Source organism: Squalius cephalus, assembly GCF_949319135.1.
Source record: "Squalius cephalus genome assembly, chromosome: 3".
Taxonomy (NCBI): Eukaryota; Metazoa; Chordata; class Actinopteri; order Cypriniformes; family Leuciscidae; genus Squalius; species Squalius cephalus.
In genome coordinates, this window is record NC_137124.1 from 28,956,578 (window position 1) to 28,971,837 (window position 15,260).

Sequence of the window (15,260 nt, forward strand, 5' to 3'; positions counted from 1 at the left end):
TATATATATATATTCAGAATTTTACGCAAACTGCAACAAAAAATTATATATATATATATATATATATATAAAAATATATAAAAGTAATGCATTACTTTATTAGTTACTTGAAAAAAGTAATCTGATTACATATCTCACATTACTTGTAATGCGTCACCCCCAAAAATTCAGATACATCCAGTATTTTTATTTGTTTTTAACTTGTGCACAGAAACCATATTCATTTTAACTCCTATATGTTTGCTCTTTGGTAAACCTAACAAACATGTCCATAAATCACAGCTGTAGATTCTCACTTTCTTTGTGTTCAGAACTGTGACACTATAGTGAAAAGAAGTCTATGGACTTTGGACAGTTTTATTTTGTGATTGTTATTACAGTGACTATTCAAAATTCCATATCAATCCTGCACATCAAAATAATCAATTGTGGGCTCCTCTTTAGATGATTTCATCCAAGCGTTACTATTGTCAGCCCTGAAACAAATGTGAATAAATAACTTTATTAGTTATGATACACTTTACACTCAACAAAACCATTCATATTACATTGATAAACAAAATGAATGGGAAAAAACATCTGTCCAGGCCATACCAATAAGTATTATTTACTATGAATGGCAAGAGAGTGTGGATTTACCAGAGGACTTTAAACAGTCCACATCATAACAGTATCCACAGCTCATATAAATAATCAAATTGACAAATTGACCATAGGGCCTTATAGAGTAATCATATACACTACCGTTCAAATGTATGGGGTAAATAAGATTTGTGTCATACTTTTAATCAACAACGATGCATAATAGGGCTGCACGATATCGGAAAACTGACATTGTGATAGTTTGTTTTTCAGCGATATGTATTCCGACGTGAAAACAATTTCACCAGATGATTTGAATAGCTCTATTTGTTAAGAATTAATCATTCTAGAATGACTGGGGTAATTTTGTAGGAGAGAGCATCTGCATAGAAAATAATAAACAAATTTCAAGCAAAGATACAATAGAACAAGTATAGAAGAAGTATAGTGCTTTATGTTTTTCAGGTAAATCTAACTGTATTCAGGTACAGACATTGAATAATCAAATGCAAATTAACACTATAGTTTTCACTGTATAAATTAAATATAATTAATTAATACAGTTTATCTTTGTTAAAGCTACAAAAGTGGTTTTCTCTTTTGTTGTTTGATTAACATTGGTGGTGACAAGCAGCTGCGGGTATATTAGGCTGCTGTCACATTAAGAGGAATGCATGGATCCGATATATAGATAAGCATATTGTTTACAACACATAACCTACGGTGTTTACGTAGATATTTGCGGAAACAGACATTTTGACTTAATTTTGTGTGCACATGTCCGTTCAAAATCAGAGAGAGAGACTGTGGTGTCTGCGCGGCTCTGTGTGCGTGCTCAGAAAACAGCGCACAAGTTCCAGTCTTCTTGCACTTGATGTTTAAACTGACAGGACTTAAAAACATATGCAAGTGATAAACTTTCACTCTATGATGGTTAAACTTTGCAATGAATCCCCGAATCACATGCGTTCCGAACCGGAAACAATCAATTACGATCCCTATACTTGACATCGTACATCCTGCGATGTGACTATCACGAATGTGCACATCGCGATATCGATGCTAAAATGATATATCGTGCAGCCCTAACGCATAACATGGATCAGTAAAGACATTTATAATGTTACAAACAATTTCTATTTAAAATAAATTCTCTTCATAGGATTCATCATAGATTCTGAAAAAAAAGATCACATTTCCACAAAAAATATTAGGCAGCATAACTGTTTTCAACATTGATAATAATAAGACATGTTTCTTGAGCAGCAAATCAGCATATTAGAATGATTTCTTAAGGATCACGTGACACTGAAAATTCAGCTTTGCATCACAGGAATAAGTTATACTTTTAAAATATATTCAAATAGAAAACTCTTATTTTAAATTGATATATTTTATTACCATTTTACTGTATTTTTGATCAAATAAATGCAGCCTTGGTGAACATAAGAGACCTCTTTCAAAAACAATAAAAATGAAAACAGAAGTGTGTGTGAACGTACTTGCTGTTGTGTTGTTTGATGTGGGCAATGGGAGGAGGGGCTCTGGAAACAGTTTCCCTTTCAATCAAAGCAGCCAGAGTAGTGTTAGGACATGCTGATTTCCCCCTGAAAACACAACATATAGAACAATCATGTTCAAGAGTACCCAGTGCTACTGACAGGGCATATGTCATCCTCAAAGTTTACTTGTGTTTGCTTTTATGCTTACCAAAGGAATAGTTTTTAATATTACAGTTGAAAACCTAATCTAAAATTTTTACAGTTTTTGCTGACCTGATAGCAGTGATCACTACATTACGCTTGGGTTCGCTGTCATAGCTGACACTTTCCACACCATATGCCTCAGCTAGCTCATGGATAATTCTCCGGTGTTCACGCTTCATAGGTGGGAAACAATGACTCCTTTTAGATGGTTTACCCTGAGGAAAAACACAATTACAGAGCTCTGAAAAATGATGTTTGAATAGTCGATTTTAAAATAACTATTTATGGTGTGATCATTAGTCTACATCTTACCTTATTAGCCAATTCAACTAAATTTTTAATCTCTTCCTCAACTTCACTGACGAACTTGAAGTCTTTCCTGTATTAAAAAAAATCCTAAGTGTGAGTGATAAGGCCTTCCCTGGGCTCTGTAGTAGACTAAACATTTAACATTTGTGTGTATATTCTACACTTCAAACACTTGCCAATGCTTTAGTGCACAGTTACTACTGCTGTTGAGCCATGAGACATTAATTAAAGAATAAGAATTTGTTCATTTTAAAAGAAGGATATGATCCCAATTTCTTTCCCAAGTTCGGAGCATGGATCCTTTTGAAGCATTTGGCAAGTAATAGAACTTATTAAGTGTGGTGAATAAAACTGCAAGACTGCTTTCAAGAATGCAACAGAAGTATTTCAGTAAAATGGTTGGTGTCTTCATCATGATGTCTCATACTGCCATGCCATAGATTTATTCTGTTGATGCATTCTTGCACTATTTTTAAATTTGAACCACCTTGCATCCTCTTTGAGGGAGTCCGTAAATTTGGAAGATGTTGACTTGTTGAAGGGATCCACTGTGTGATCAATCTGCAGGGCCTCAGCCAGCCGTCTAGAGGCAAAACAGAAAACATCAAAACCAGCGCACCCACATAGACACATCTAGTAATATATTCAGGCACAGATAGAGGGAAATGATGTGTAAGGTTGTGTTCACACTTGTAATTCAGTTCGCTTGGTCCGGACCAAAAAAAACAAAACAAAAACAAAACCTTTAGTCCTGGTCTACTTAGCATTCACGTTGGCATTTTAACACCGAACAAAGGCATAGGGATATATTCACAACTTCACACATTAACTGACAGGAACACGTTATCATTTCATTCGGACCAAATGCAATAATTGAACAAACATTTTGTGGTCCTACATTTAAAGCCCCATAACTGTCATTTGAAGTACAACATAAGGTTTGGAAAACTTCACCTTAATTATACACAGTGCAAGCAGGTTCAATCAAAGTCTTCTAACAAAACAAGATCGGCCACTTTAAATGATAGACGAATTGTAATTTAGCCATTTATTCATAAACATTGATCAAATTAAATGTGCACGCTGTTTAAGGGATTATATGCAACACCCTGAAGTCATTCCCTTATTTAAGGGGAAATCACACCTTAAGTCTCATACTTGAGGAAAACACTTGAGGTGCTTTATGCAACCGGGCACTGATGCCTGTACCGAACTTTGATGGGCAACAATGATGAGAAAAAACAGGTATTCCTGAGCATTCCATTCTTTTTAGGGTCGCACCTTGTGACATCATGTCCAGTTTTTGGTTCGTTTACATGTCTTTGGTCCATGTTGTGTTCATATATTCGCAATAACAGAGCATTACACCAGGGTTTGTTTTAATCTAACCAAACATGCCAAGTGTGAACACACCCTAAATAAGCCTTTTTCATCTTGAGTTCACCTGTTCCTCTCCAGTGTAGCGCACTCTTGATCACACTCCAATCTGAACAAGAGAACGTCCAAATAAAAAGGTTACTCCACAACTGTAGCATATTACAAAGCATACTTCAAACTTCTGAGGTAAAAGTTATTAAAATGGAGTTCCATACAGTATGAAGTTACCAGCCACTGGAAATGTATCACCAAAAACAGTTTTTACTTGCATTTTGTGCTTGGTGAGTGTCAAGTTCCCTGCTCTCCTTCAACTTTGAACTTGTCAGAAACAGCAAAGATCACTAATGCTGTCATTCACATAAGGTAAACACTGACCCACAGACTACTCTTCTGGACGACTAATAAAAACAAGCAGTCTAGCAAGCTTTAGTTTGCGAGTATACCTGGCCTTTTTCTGCTCCTTCTTTGTGAGCTGTCCAATATCAACAGACTCTCCCAGCTGCATATCTGACAGCTTACTGGCCACAGCAATAGCTGCATATCTGCAGAATACAGAGATGAAAATTGTGTTTGACCTCTGATCAACAAGAATGTTTGACATTGCTAGCAGCAGTCTTATTTGCAAATGTATATCATTCATTTTATATTTATCGGCTTGCTGTGACTGCACACAATTAGTGTTTAGCAGGGGGGAAAGAATAAGAAAGAAAAGAAACTGCTGGTGATTTAGCCTAATTAATCAACACAAGGCTTAACTAACTTCAGTCGGTATCACTACTATACTAAATTACACTAAATGTTTATGAAGGCTTTGATAGCTTGACGTGTTTTAACCTTTGGTAGGAACTGGCTGCATCAGCACAAGGGACGGTCTCTTTCTTGCGGCCACAGTCACACTGCAGTGCCACCTAGAGATTGAAAATAGGAAATAAGTGTGAGTATAACGTAAGGGTCACCATTTTGATTCTTTTTTTGGTAAAGAATAATTGTGTACAGAAAATGAAAGCGTTTACGAAAAAATTGTTAATAGCTGAGGAGCAATACTTCTGATCGGTTTTCCACACTTGAAAACAACAAATAATCTGAAGATTAATTGTGACAAGTTATAACAAACAACTATAATAGATGTTAAAGATGTTAAAACCATAATTGACTGCTTCATCCCAATACTTTATATAGTCTATAACATTTGTCTGGTGAGCATATGCCAGACAACAAGAACCCTGCAGCTGAGGAATCAGGGAATCAGATCAGGCTACGGCGGAGGAAACAAAGGACCACTTTGAGAAATAACTGTGTGTTCCATCAATAACCAACTGAGTAGATTTAGGAAGAGGGAAAGGCTGTACCTTGGCACTGCAGATATTGGGAGGACAGGGGATTCCTGGATGGCAGGGAGCAGCACAGGGGTGCCCACAGCCAGGTTTAGGCTGAGTGCATGGCTGCTTACACTCTCCGTCTGCCTGGCATTCCCCGCGGTGGCATATCCTCTTACACCGATGAGAAGTACAAGGTAAGAGCTTCTCACACACTAAACCACATGAGATGTCCTGTAGGTGGCATGGGATATTACTCCTTTGCTAGGGAGAAAAGTGAAAATGCTGATGATTTGGAACTTTCCTTGAATAGAGTGCTAAATAGGATTTGATAGGAAATGTATTGCATTTAAAACTACCCACTTTTCAAATGCTAAGCTTAAAATGTAAAAGAAAAAAGAAGACTGGCTTGTTTTAAACCGTATTTTTACCTCATGATTACCCATGCACCACTTCTTAGTGAGGTAGGTACAGGGAGGACATCTCTCATCACTATGGCATGAATGGAACACTATGAGAAAAGCATATAAACAAAACCATTAGCTGCACAACCTCTACAATTCATATTACTTTTCAAAGGTTTAGGGTCAGTAAGAAAATAATACTTTCATTATGCAAGGGAACATTAAGCTGATCAAAAGTAAAGACTTTTACATTGCTACAAAATATCTCAAATAAATGCTGCTCTTCAACTTTCTATTCATCAAAGAAACCTGACAAAATATATCATGGTTTCCACAAAATTATTAAGCAACACAACTGTTTTCAACATTGATAATAATAAGAAATGTTTCTTGAGCAGCAAATCAGCATATTGATTTCTGAAGGACCATGTGACACTGAAGACTGGAGCAATGATGCTGATTTGCTGCTCAAGAAACATGCATCCTTATGCAACGTAATTCAAGTTTACGATTCAGTTCATAATTTACGTTAGTATGTTTCAATGTTTGCAATTGTATCTGAACTGAAAAATGTTATGGGTGGGAACTTGCATAATCATCAATATACAGTATTTGTGTATAAATCTATCTTCACATATATCTGTTACTGAGTATATCTGTGATATCTGAGCAGGCAGGAGTACCTGGGTGATCACAATCATGACTCCGGGTACACAAGTTTTTACATTCAGGAGGTCTGGTTCCACAAGGGATGGGCGGGAAGAGCACAGTCTCCCCACAGAAGCATGCCAACTCGTCAAAGCCTTAGAATAAACACACACAACGCTGATATGAAGAAAAGGAATGGACATACATCAAGATGTTCTTGAAGGCCAGGCTCTTTAGCGAAATTGAGATTCAATACACAGGTGTCACCCTGGTGGTAAAGCTTACTGGTTTGCCAACAAGGCTGGCAGTTGCCACGGTGACAAAGGTCCTGACATCGGTGTAGACCGCAATTGAGCTTGTAGCCACAAATCATTGAGCACTTATGCTCCATATCCTGATAAAGAGAGAGAATGTTTACTTAAACCTGTCTTCTTATTATTGCACCCAGATAAAACTTTCATGAAAATATAAAAGACTCACCACACAACACAACTCTCCACACTTGTGCCTGCCGCAAGAGCGCTTCTTGATGCAGCGTTTCTCACAGGTAAACACCATGTCCTCTATAGAGGACAGTACAATAGCATTACATTTGCTACTCTGGAATAGTACATATAGGTCCAGATTTACTAACAGCTTGCACCAGTGCAAACCCTCTTCTGGCGTTAAAAAAACTACAGTCAGGATTTACTAACGACCCACCGTGAAAAATTAGAGCTGAAAAGGCATGGACAGTTATTTTTGTGGCTGACCTTATTGCATATGCATTTGTAGGAGTTTCCCTTTCAGATGGAAAATTTATGGGAGGAGAGTATTTAAATGAATCACGCAAGGTGTTTTACTAAGGTTTGCGCTAGTCAATTTACTGGTATTTGTGCCATTATTTACTGCCCAAAAAAGCATGTCTTAAACCAGACGCTTATTTGCGCTGCTCTTGGTAGATTGCGTTGGACATTATGGAAATGATCCGACTGTGTCTTTGTTCTTTAATTTGCGCGTCGTCAGTAGATCACACGCAGAACTTCCCATTACCATCTGCGCTTTTTTGGAATTGCGCTTTCATGCTAATTTGCCCTTGTTTAGTAAATCTGGCCCATAATGTGTTAAATAAAGTGTGAGTTTCATAAATTCATGAGTTTCCGCCCTGTTATCACAATCACCCAAAGCCTTACCTTCAGTCTGAATTGCTGCACAAGGAACTTCCTATAAAGAAAAAACAGAGTATGAATTACTTTTGCAGTTTTCAGAACTTCTCTGACTTCTGTGCAGCTGTACAATAGCAGTCCAACCTTGCTATTACTGCCACATCTGCATTTAACAGAAGATGTCAAAGAGCAGGGCCCACAGCTGTCCTCATGGCAGAGCTTTTCACACAAGTGGACAGAATCTACAGCAGATCAGACACAAGTGCAAAAGAAATAAACATTTTGAACAGTTTTGTGTTGAAAATGTTACATTTCATGCTTTTGTAAGACAATTAAAATGTCAAATATTTACTCCCAACTGTAGACACTCTTTCCTTGAGTTTGAAATTAGCAAAAATGTAAATATTTAATATTCTACCACTATATAGTAACAAGATGACAATAAAATGTAGACTTTGTTCACTTATAACTAAGTCATAAACTATATAAATGTGTGTGTGATTCAAGAATACTCTGCTAGCTCTTTCCAAACAGGTTTCTCAAAACCTTTTCTTTCCTATTGTGACGTATAGCCAAGTGAAACGGCTTTTGGAATGAGAAAAAAAAAAAATGTAGGGCAGAACTTGATTTTGTCCATTGGAATTGATTTGATCATTGACATTTGCTAATTGCCTCGATCTCATGTGAGTGACAGGTTGCAGGAGGGGAGGAATTATTGGTCCCATATCAGAGAAGAGATGATTTTGTGAGGGGTAGGGGAAGTTCATGTTTTTGATTAAAGATTACGAGAGCACATTAATTAAAAAAAATCATGACACGCATAGATCATTTATATTAAACATTGCAGTATTCCATAAAAAATACGATCTGTCCATTTTTATTTCATAGTGACTTTAACTGAGATCAGAAGAATAATTTTAACAACTAACTTATATTTTAGTTCGATGTATGTAAAAAAAAATTTTTTTTAAAAATGGCCCATACCATCATCTCCGCATGGCAGAGGCTTGTTGCAGGTCTTGCCACAGGAGGGGATGGGGTCAGTACAGGTCTTTCTCTCAGGGTAGCCAAGCTCTAGAAGCTTAGAGAGTGGAGTCTGTCCACACGAACAACTGTGTACCACTTTGGGGCTGAGTGGACACGGCTGGCACTGCCCAGGGTGGCATGGCTGCTGACAGCGATGAGACTGGCAGTCTAGCATCCTAGAGCAACAGATTGAGAGATGAAAGCTCTTAAACATTTACTGAAAATGCATGCAAAATGAATGAATACAAATGTCTTTAGAAAATAACCAAAAGGTCAAAGGTCAAAATTAAGTAATGAACACATTATTTAAAAAAGTCTAAACCACAAGGTAAGTTTGATATCAAGGCTCTGCATAGAGTAATGTTGTAAAATAATTTAATGTCACACTAGGGGTGGGCGATTTATAACGGTAGATATGATTGACCGGTAGAAATTTGTCGATAGAGATTTTGGACTATCGTCTCTATCGTGGTTACGCTCATGTGACGATGCTGTGCTGTGCTTCGTTTCATTTATTTTTTTATACATTTGATTACTTAATACATTTTAAGTAGTATTTCTAGTGCTTGAAGTTTTTCAGGTAGTTTTACATTTCATTTGTGTCTTTGTTCTATTGTAGTTTGGTTTCTCACAGTTTACTTGTCTTCAGGAAGCTTGAGTTTTTTTAGGCTAGTATTAGTTTTTTTTTTTATATATATATTAAAAATGGTGATAAGAATTATGAAATTTCAAAGGAATCAATTTTTTTTATATATCATTACCTTATTTAAAGCAAAAATAACTATATCATGATATATATCGTTATCGTTTTTTACTCATATCATCATATCAAATACACCACCCCTATGTCATACGTTGATAAGTGAGGAGATTTTACGTTCAACATACTTTCCACATGGCTTGCAACAGGAGAAATATCCTGATCCATCAAAATTCTTATGATCAGTTCCACATGCCACCTCCCTGAACACCACACCACAGAAGCAGGCTAAAAGGGTACAAATACATTGCTGGAGAATTACCACGTAGAAAATTAGATTACTGCATAGACTCTGAAACCAATAAAATGACAAGGACTACTGTACTGACCTTGCTGGACACGAAGTCGGCAGGGTTGGCATGGCCCTGAGTGGCACACCTGGGCACAGGAGTGCTCTGAGCAGTTCAGAAGAGCCCCACAGACGCCTTCACAAAGCAAAGGTCCTGCCTGACTGCAACGCACCTGCTTACTGCACACACAAGAAAACGCTGTTGTTTTGCCTCCATATTTCTGGGTAAAGTATTTCATACAGAGTTAATTATAAATAGTTAATAGTACCTCATTCTCCCACAAATGCAGGATTTGGTGATAAAAGCAGGGCATTGTGGGCAGGGCCCAGGATGGCACAAGCTACAAAGCACAAGAGAAAGTCTTATGCAAGAATGTCAACACTGGATTGACCCATGTCATTACACTTATAAACATAGACAAAATCACAGTTGTGCAAACAATTTAAAAAGAAACCGAGTTGTCTGAATGACTAGTTGTAATCACTCTTAAGAAAGCATGTATATTAATTAAGCTGGTTTCAAATTCATTAGACATGTTTCTTATGGTGTGGTCACAGACAAATTTTGGCAAATGTACACAGGCAAAAAAGGTCCACTGTTCATCGTTAATATATGGTTTTGTGCTTACATGTTACAGGGGTGATTGCATTCCGCTCCACTCCTCTTTTTCCCACACATATCTCCACAGCTATGAGGGATCTCAGTGCGCTGAAACTCAGGATTGGTCACCTTCCCTGTTCATTAAAATGAAAGGTGAATAAACAGAAATCTAGAGAACCTTCAGTTTTACAGCATTATCCATTAAAAAAAATAAAGCCAAATTATCATTTCATATATTTCAAAAGATTAAGACAAAACATCATGTGAGGTGTAGAACACAGAATAATCTTACCACAGAAGCAGGTATACACATTTGGGGCTTTCAGTGCCACATTCTGGCATGCAGGACAACGCCAACCTTCAGTGCCAATGCCATCTGTAAATATTGAACCATTTAAATTTGTTATTAAACTATGGTTACTGTTGTACAACAGACACTGCTGAGGGTTAGCCCACTGTATTTGGCACTTGTTTTTTTTTAGAAATCCTGTATACAGTAGCCTGCTAGTATAGTAAGTTAAAGTCCATACTTGCAATGCCACCAGGAAGCTATTTCAGGCATGCAGGACCAACTCCTATCTACTTTAAGTGGGAAAATACTGAAATCTCAAAATTTCTCAACAAAATCACATATTTGAAATAAACAATTTAAATCTGACATAAACCATTTCATAAATGTTGCTTCTTACACTCAAATAGCATCAAAAAGAGGATATTTCAGGGTGATCCTGCCAATGCACATATGCAGTCCGAAGCGGGACTCTTCTAATGACTATATACAGTATTTGGTAATGTCCCCTATCCAAGGTGAGAGGCGGTTAACGTACCATCAGCTTGAGATGCAGGTGATCGAGCCCATTTCTTGATGCAGTTAAGGTGGAATACATGGAAACAGCTCTGACAACTCCAAACCGGAGCCATAACCCGGATTACTTCACAACAGACCATACACTCATACTTTTCCTCTGTAAGCTGCTCAATTAGACAACCTATATATATACACAAACACACAATGTTGAAGATGTTAAAAAGCTTGTCATTAAGAGAGACAGAAAAACTGTCAAACTCATTTGTCCATCATTAAAGGGATAATTCACAGCTGGTCAGATGGGCTTTTAATAAAGCATTTTTTTATTATTATTATTATTGTGCACAATGACTAGAAAAAAATGGCTGTTGAATTCCCTTTTTCCAGAAAAGTAGGAAAACTTGCAACACCCATAATGCACTGGGCACCACCACCCTTCCATCCATCTGACTGTCAGAATGTATAAATGCAATCTTTAGTATTAACAAAAGCCTGGGACCTGTCAAAAGTCCGACGGATAATGCAAAATTACATGTTTTGTGTCAAATAAATGGGTAGATCTGACAACAGGTAACATGAAGGAGTGCACATTGTCAATTTACATAAAGCCTAATACTGACTTTGCAACAAAACAAAGCTGGTTGAAAATCAGCAAACTTGTCCTTTAATTATCATACATTATCAATTATCATAATTATCAAGTATTTACAATCAGGGTGTACATTTACTGTAGGTTCTAGAGAAGTGACAATCATTTGTAAAGGTGTAACAACAAAACAAGAAATTGTATTTGTGTGAACTTCCTGACCTAAAGCACATCACCTGTCTGTGTTTCTTTGCTTTTGGGAGGCTCCATGCATTTCACCGGCCCTGTTCTTCGCTCATGCCCTCCGCCTCTCCTCGGCACTGGATTCTGCGGTAGCGCCCGTTTCCCTCTCGCACCCTCTCTGTTCCTGTTGGACTCTTCATGTCTTTCACTGTCATCTTCTGCACCTCTCCTCTCCTCTCCTCTAATCTGAACAGGTTCTCTTTCTCTCCAGTTACCCTCAATCCCATGGTTAGGCATCGGCCCTTTCCTCTGGGAACTGGACTGTATGCGGCGGTCTCCACCTCTCCATCCCTTATGGTTCCTCTGCTCAGGCTCTGGATGTTCATGAACTGCTGCTGGCTTTAAGTCTCCTCCATCAGCCTGGTTTTCTTGGTTCTCCTCCCCATCCCTGGGCAAAGGCTCCTTTATTGATCTCTCAGCTCTTACTTTATTGGGCTTCTTCCGTCGGCTGTCTTGATAAGACTTACTTACATCTGCTGCTTCCGTGGTTGTTCTTTCCTTCTTCTCCTCATCTGTCGATCTGTTAGAAGGGGGCGTGTTGGGTCGCTTAGCACCACCAGCTCCACGACCCCTTCCTGACCAGTCACTATCACTTCCACGTTTTGTCCATCTCTCACTCTGAGGCTGACGATCATTATTGCGCCCACCATCAACTCGTCCTCCTATTTGTCTACCTCTGCCTCTACCTCTTAAGCCTCCTCTCATGGCAAGGTCAGGAGTGGGTAATGTATTGCTGGCAGGGTTTTCAAACTCATTTTGACTGCGATCAGTCGCACTGAACTGTCTAAAGTGATGATGAGGCCTAACATGTTGAGCCCTCCAGTCCTGACTGTGGTCAAGCTGCCTGTAACTTCTCCTAGAGTGAGTCTGCTTGGCTTTAGCTTGCGGTATAAACTCAGCAGACTCTGGATTCAACTTTGATGTGTCTAAAAGTGAAGACAAATGGTTGACAGGATTATTTTCTGCCCTTTGACTTTATTACTATAGCATTATCTATATAGCATGATGCTTTGTTAGCACTGGACATTATGTACACTCTGATACTGACACAGCTTTTTTAGCAACATGCTGTAACGTCACATGGAAAAGAATAGACGTCACCTGCTTTTCTCTATAAGTTAACGTTAGTGCTAGAAGGTCTTTCGAGTGTCGACCAGATAGAAATATGATTCATGAATTTACTGACACTCTTTCGTGCTTTTCACTTTTTAACCAAGTTTCTTCCACTTCGACCTTATGGACGTGACGTGATGTGACGATGCCTGAATATTATTCTCTGAACTGTGAAATAAATCGCGTAAAGTTGTTACAAAACATCTCTTTATTTTATTTTATAAAATACTGAGATAATATTGCTGAGATATTGCATTCGTAAACACACACACACACACACTTCACTACACAGCTAACGTTAGCTGTGAGTAGCCATAACCGCTTACGTTACCTGTAACGAAGGCTTCAGCCATTCAGCCGGAACTCAAGACAGTTTAGACGAGATTTTTCCAGGACTGCTGAATATGAGATAATTACACCGAGAAGCCCACAAAAAAAGAGACACAGTTTATGAATACCGGTATATTAGGAACTACACTGGACTGAGTTGGTGCTAGTTGTACTGAAACTGTTTGTCCAATCAGAAGACAGAGGTCGCTGACAGAGAGACATGTGACTGTAGCGTCACAGCTATGATGATGATGACTCACTTGATATTTAACGTCTCAAAACAGGCGAGATGTAAAATTAATTTAGTTATTTTTTGTACAATTTATGTTTTTCACTCCTAGTTGTATGTACTATGTTACATTACAAAAATAAAAAGTCATTTTCAGAAAAATGTTAATCAATGTTAATGCTTCAATATGATTAGAGACAGTTGCATTTACTGATCTGTATCAAATTATACAGATCAGTGGTTGCATTCAGTATTTTTCTGAAAATCATGCACTCACTTGAGATAAATAGGCCTACACCAGTAATATTAGTAGCTTAAAGGGATAGTTCACCCAAAAATGAAAATTCTGTCATCATTTACTCATCCTCAAGTTGTTCACAACCTGTATGAACACAAAAGAAGATATTTTGTAGAATGAAGAATACCTCATCAGCGATCACATGACTAGCAACATTTGACTCACTATTTAACAAACCTGTTTGTGATTACAGCATTTATACAATGACATTGTTACCTGCTGAAACCTACTGTAGCCTATCAAATATTTTTGCAATTAAAGTGCAACACTTTCAATGTCCCAACTCTCCAAACCCATAGGCCCTTAAGGAGGATAGTTACATTGTGTGCAGTTGCATGCCTTTATGTGGCCATAACATATTTACTTTGATGTACTATAAATACATACCATATATAATATAGCCTTTAAAGGCCCAATGAAATCAAAATGTAATTTTTTTGGCTTTTAGTATGAATATTTTAGCCTTAAAGTTATCTATAAGCTAGTGTATTCCAAAACGAAGACAAAATGCGCATTTAGAAGATATACCCCTGGTTTCACAGACAAGGCTTAAGCTAGTCCCATGACTAAAATGCATGTTTGTGCTGTTTTAACTGAAAACAACTTGCGCTGATGTATCTTAAAATGTGTCAGTGTCTTTGTTTTGTCTCAAGATGCACACAAGTAAGGTTTTTCTTTTCTAAGGCAAGTTTAAGCTACAATGCCCTAATAGAATTAAGGCCTGATCCTGACTTAATCTAAGCCCAGTCTGTGAAACCGGACCATTAAGAAAGTACGTTCTCTCACTGGAAAGCATGGAACTTTACCTGACAAACAGACTAAGATTGTAAATTGCAGGATTTAATCTAAAATAAATTTTTAACAATGTATTTAAAAATGAACAATGAGCATAAATAATTATTTTATTATTTGTTTGAAAATTTTGAGAATCACTGATTAGAAATTTGTCTTGGGCTCAAAATACAGCCACTGCATCACATAAATCATAACAACATCACATTTAAAACAACACTAATGTTACACTAATGAAAATACAAGTTTTTATGTTTTTCTAAAACTAATTAATCGAATGCCTTGGATTGTTTTTTCTTATGAGTGGAACCATCCCTACACCCAAAGAGGACCGAAATACTGAAGTTACACTCCATGCAGCACTTTTTGCATTCCTTGTATTTATGAAAAAACATGTTTATCATAAAGTTTTTCAATGAAGGGTTTTGTTATATATAAGTTTTTCCCCTCTACCCCAAAGAATTACATAGCCAACACAAACATGCAGCAAATATTTACTTTTCTATATACTGCAATCACTGAATTTAAATGAGCACGCCACTAATTTACATCTGCAGAGAATTTCATCTACATCACAAAATATAGTGGAAAATCATTATGAATGTTGAATCCATGGTTCTTCTCAACATCTCCACAGGCCTCTTCCATTATTGGTGGTGTTGTTTAACAATGACATGCTCTTATTCCATTGAAAACAA

General features: G+C 37.4%; 1 protein-coding gene across 1 annotated transcript; it reads right to left on the reverse strand.

The window, feature by feature from the left end:
- Positions 1-79: 79 nt before the first annotated feature.
- Positions 80-13,435, reverse strand: nfx1 (nuclear transcription factor, X-box binding 1). Its single transcript, XM_079867055.1, has 24 exons — positions 13,245-13,435; positions 11,794-12,726; positions 10,991-11,152; positions 10,456-10,539; positions 10,192-10,297; positions 9,832-9,903; positions 9,603-9,742; positions 9,402-9,501; positions 8,472-8,689; positions 7,632-7,729; positions 7,515-7,545; positions 6,823-6,905; positions 6,628-6,736; positions 6,378-6,497; positions 5,722-5,801; positions 5,324-5,554; positions 4,809-4,882; positions 4,418-4,516; positions 4,042-4,083; positions 3,085-3,180; positions 2,601-2,667; positions 2,358-2,503; positions 2,085-2,189; positions 80-476 (listed from the first exon to the last, which is right to left on the reverse strand). Exons 1-24 carry the CDS (start codon positions 13,264-13,266, stop codon positions 401-403), a joined length of 3,294 nt encoding a protein of 1,097 aa, XP_079723181.1. The 5' UTR covers positions 13,267-13,435; the 3' UTR covers positions 80-400.
- Between the last annotated feature and the right edge of the window lie 1,825 nt (positions 13,436-15,260).

Bases quoted from the DNA above. Each gene is read 5' to 3' on its own strand.
- nfx1 (XM_079867055.1), bottom strand. From the start codon at position 13,266: ATGGCTGAAGCCTTCGTTACAG. The intron at 12,727-13,244 runs GTAACGTAAGCG...CTTCACTTTTAG, and splicing joins GGCTGAAGCCTTCGTTACAG to ACACATCAAAGTTGAATCCA. The intron at 8,690-9,401 runs GTATGTTGAACG...CTGTTGCTCTAG, and splicing joins TGTTGCAAGCCATGTGGAAA to GATGCTAGACTGCCAGTCTC.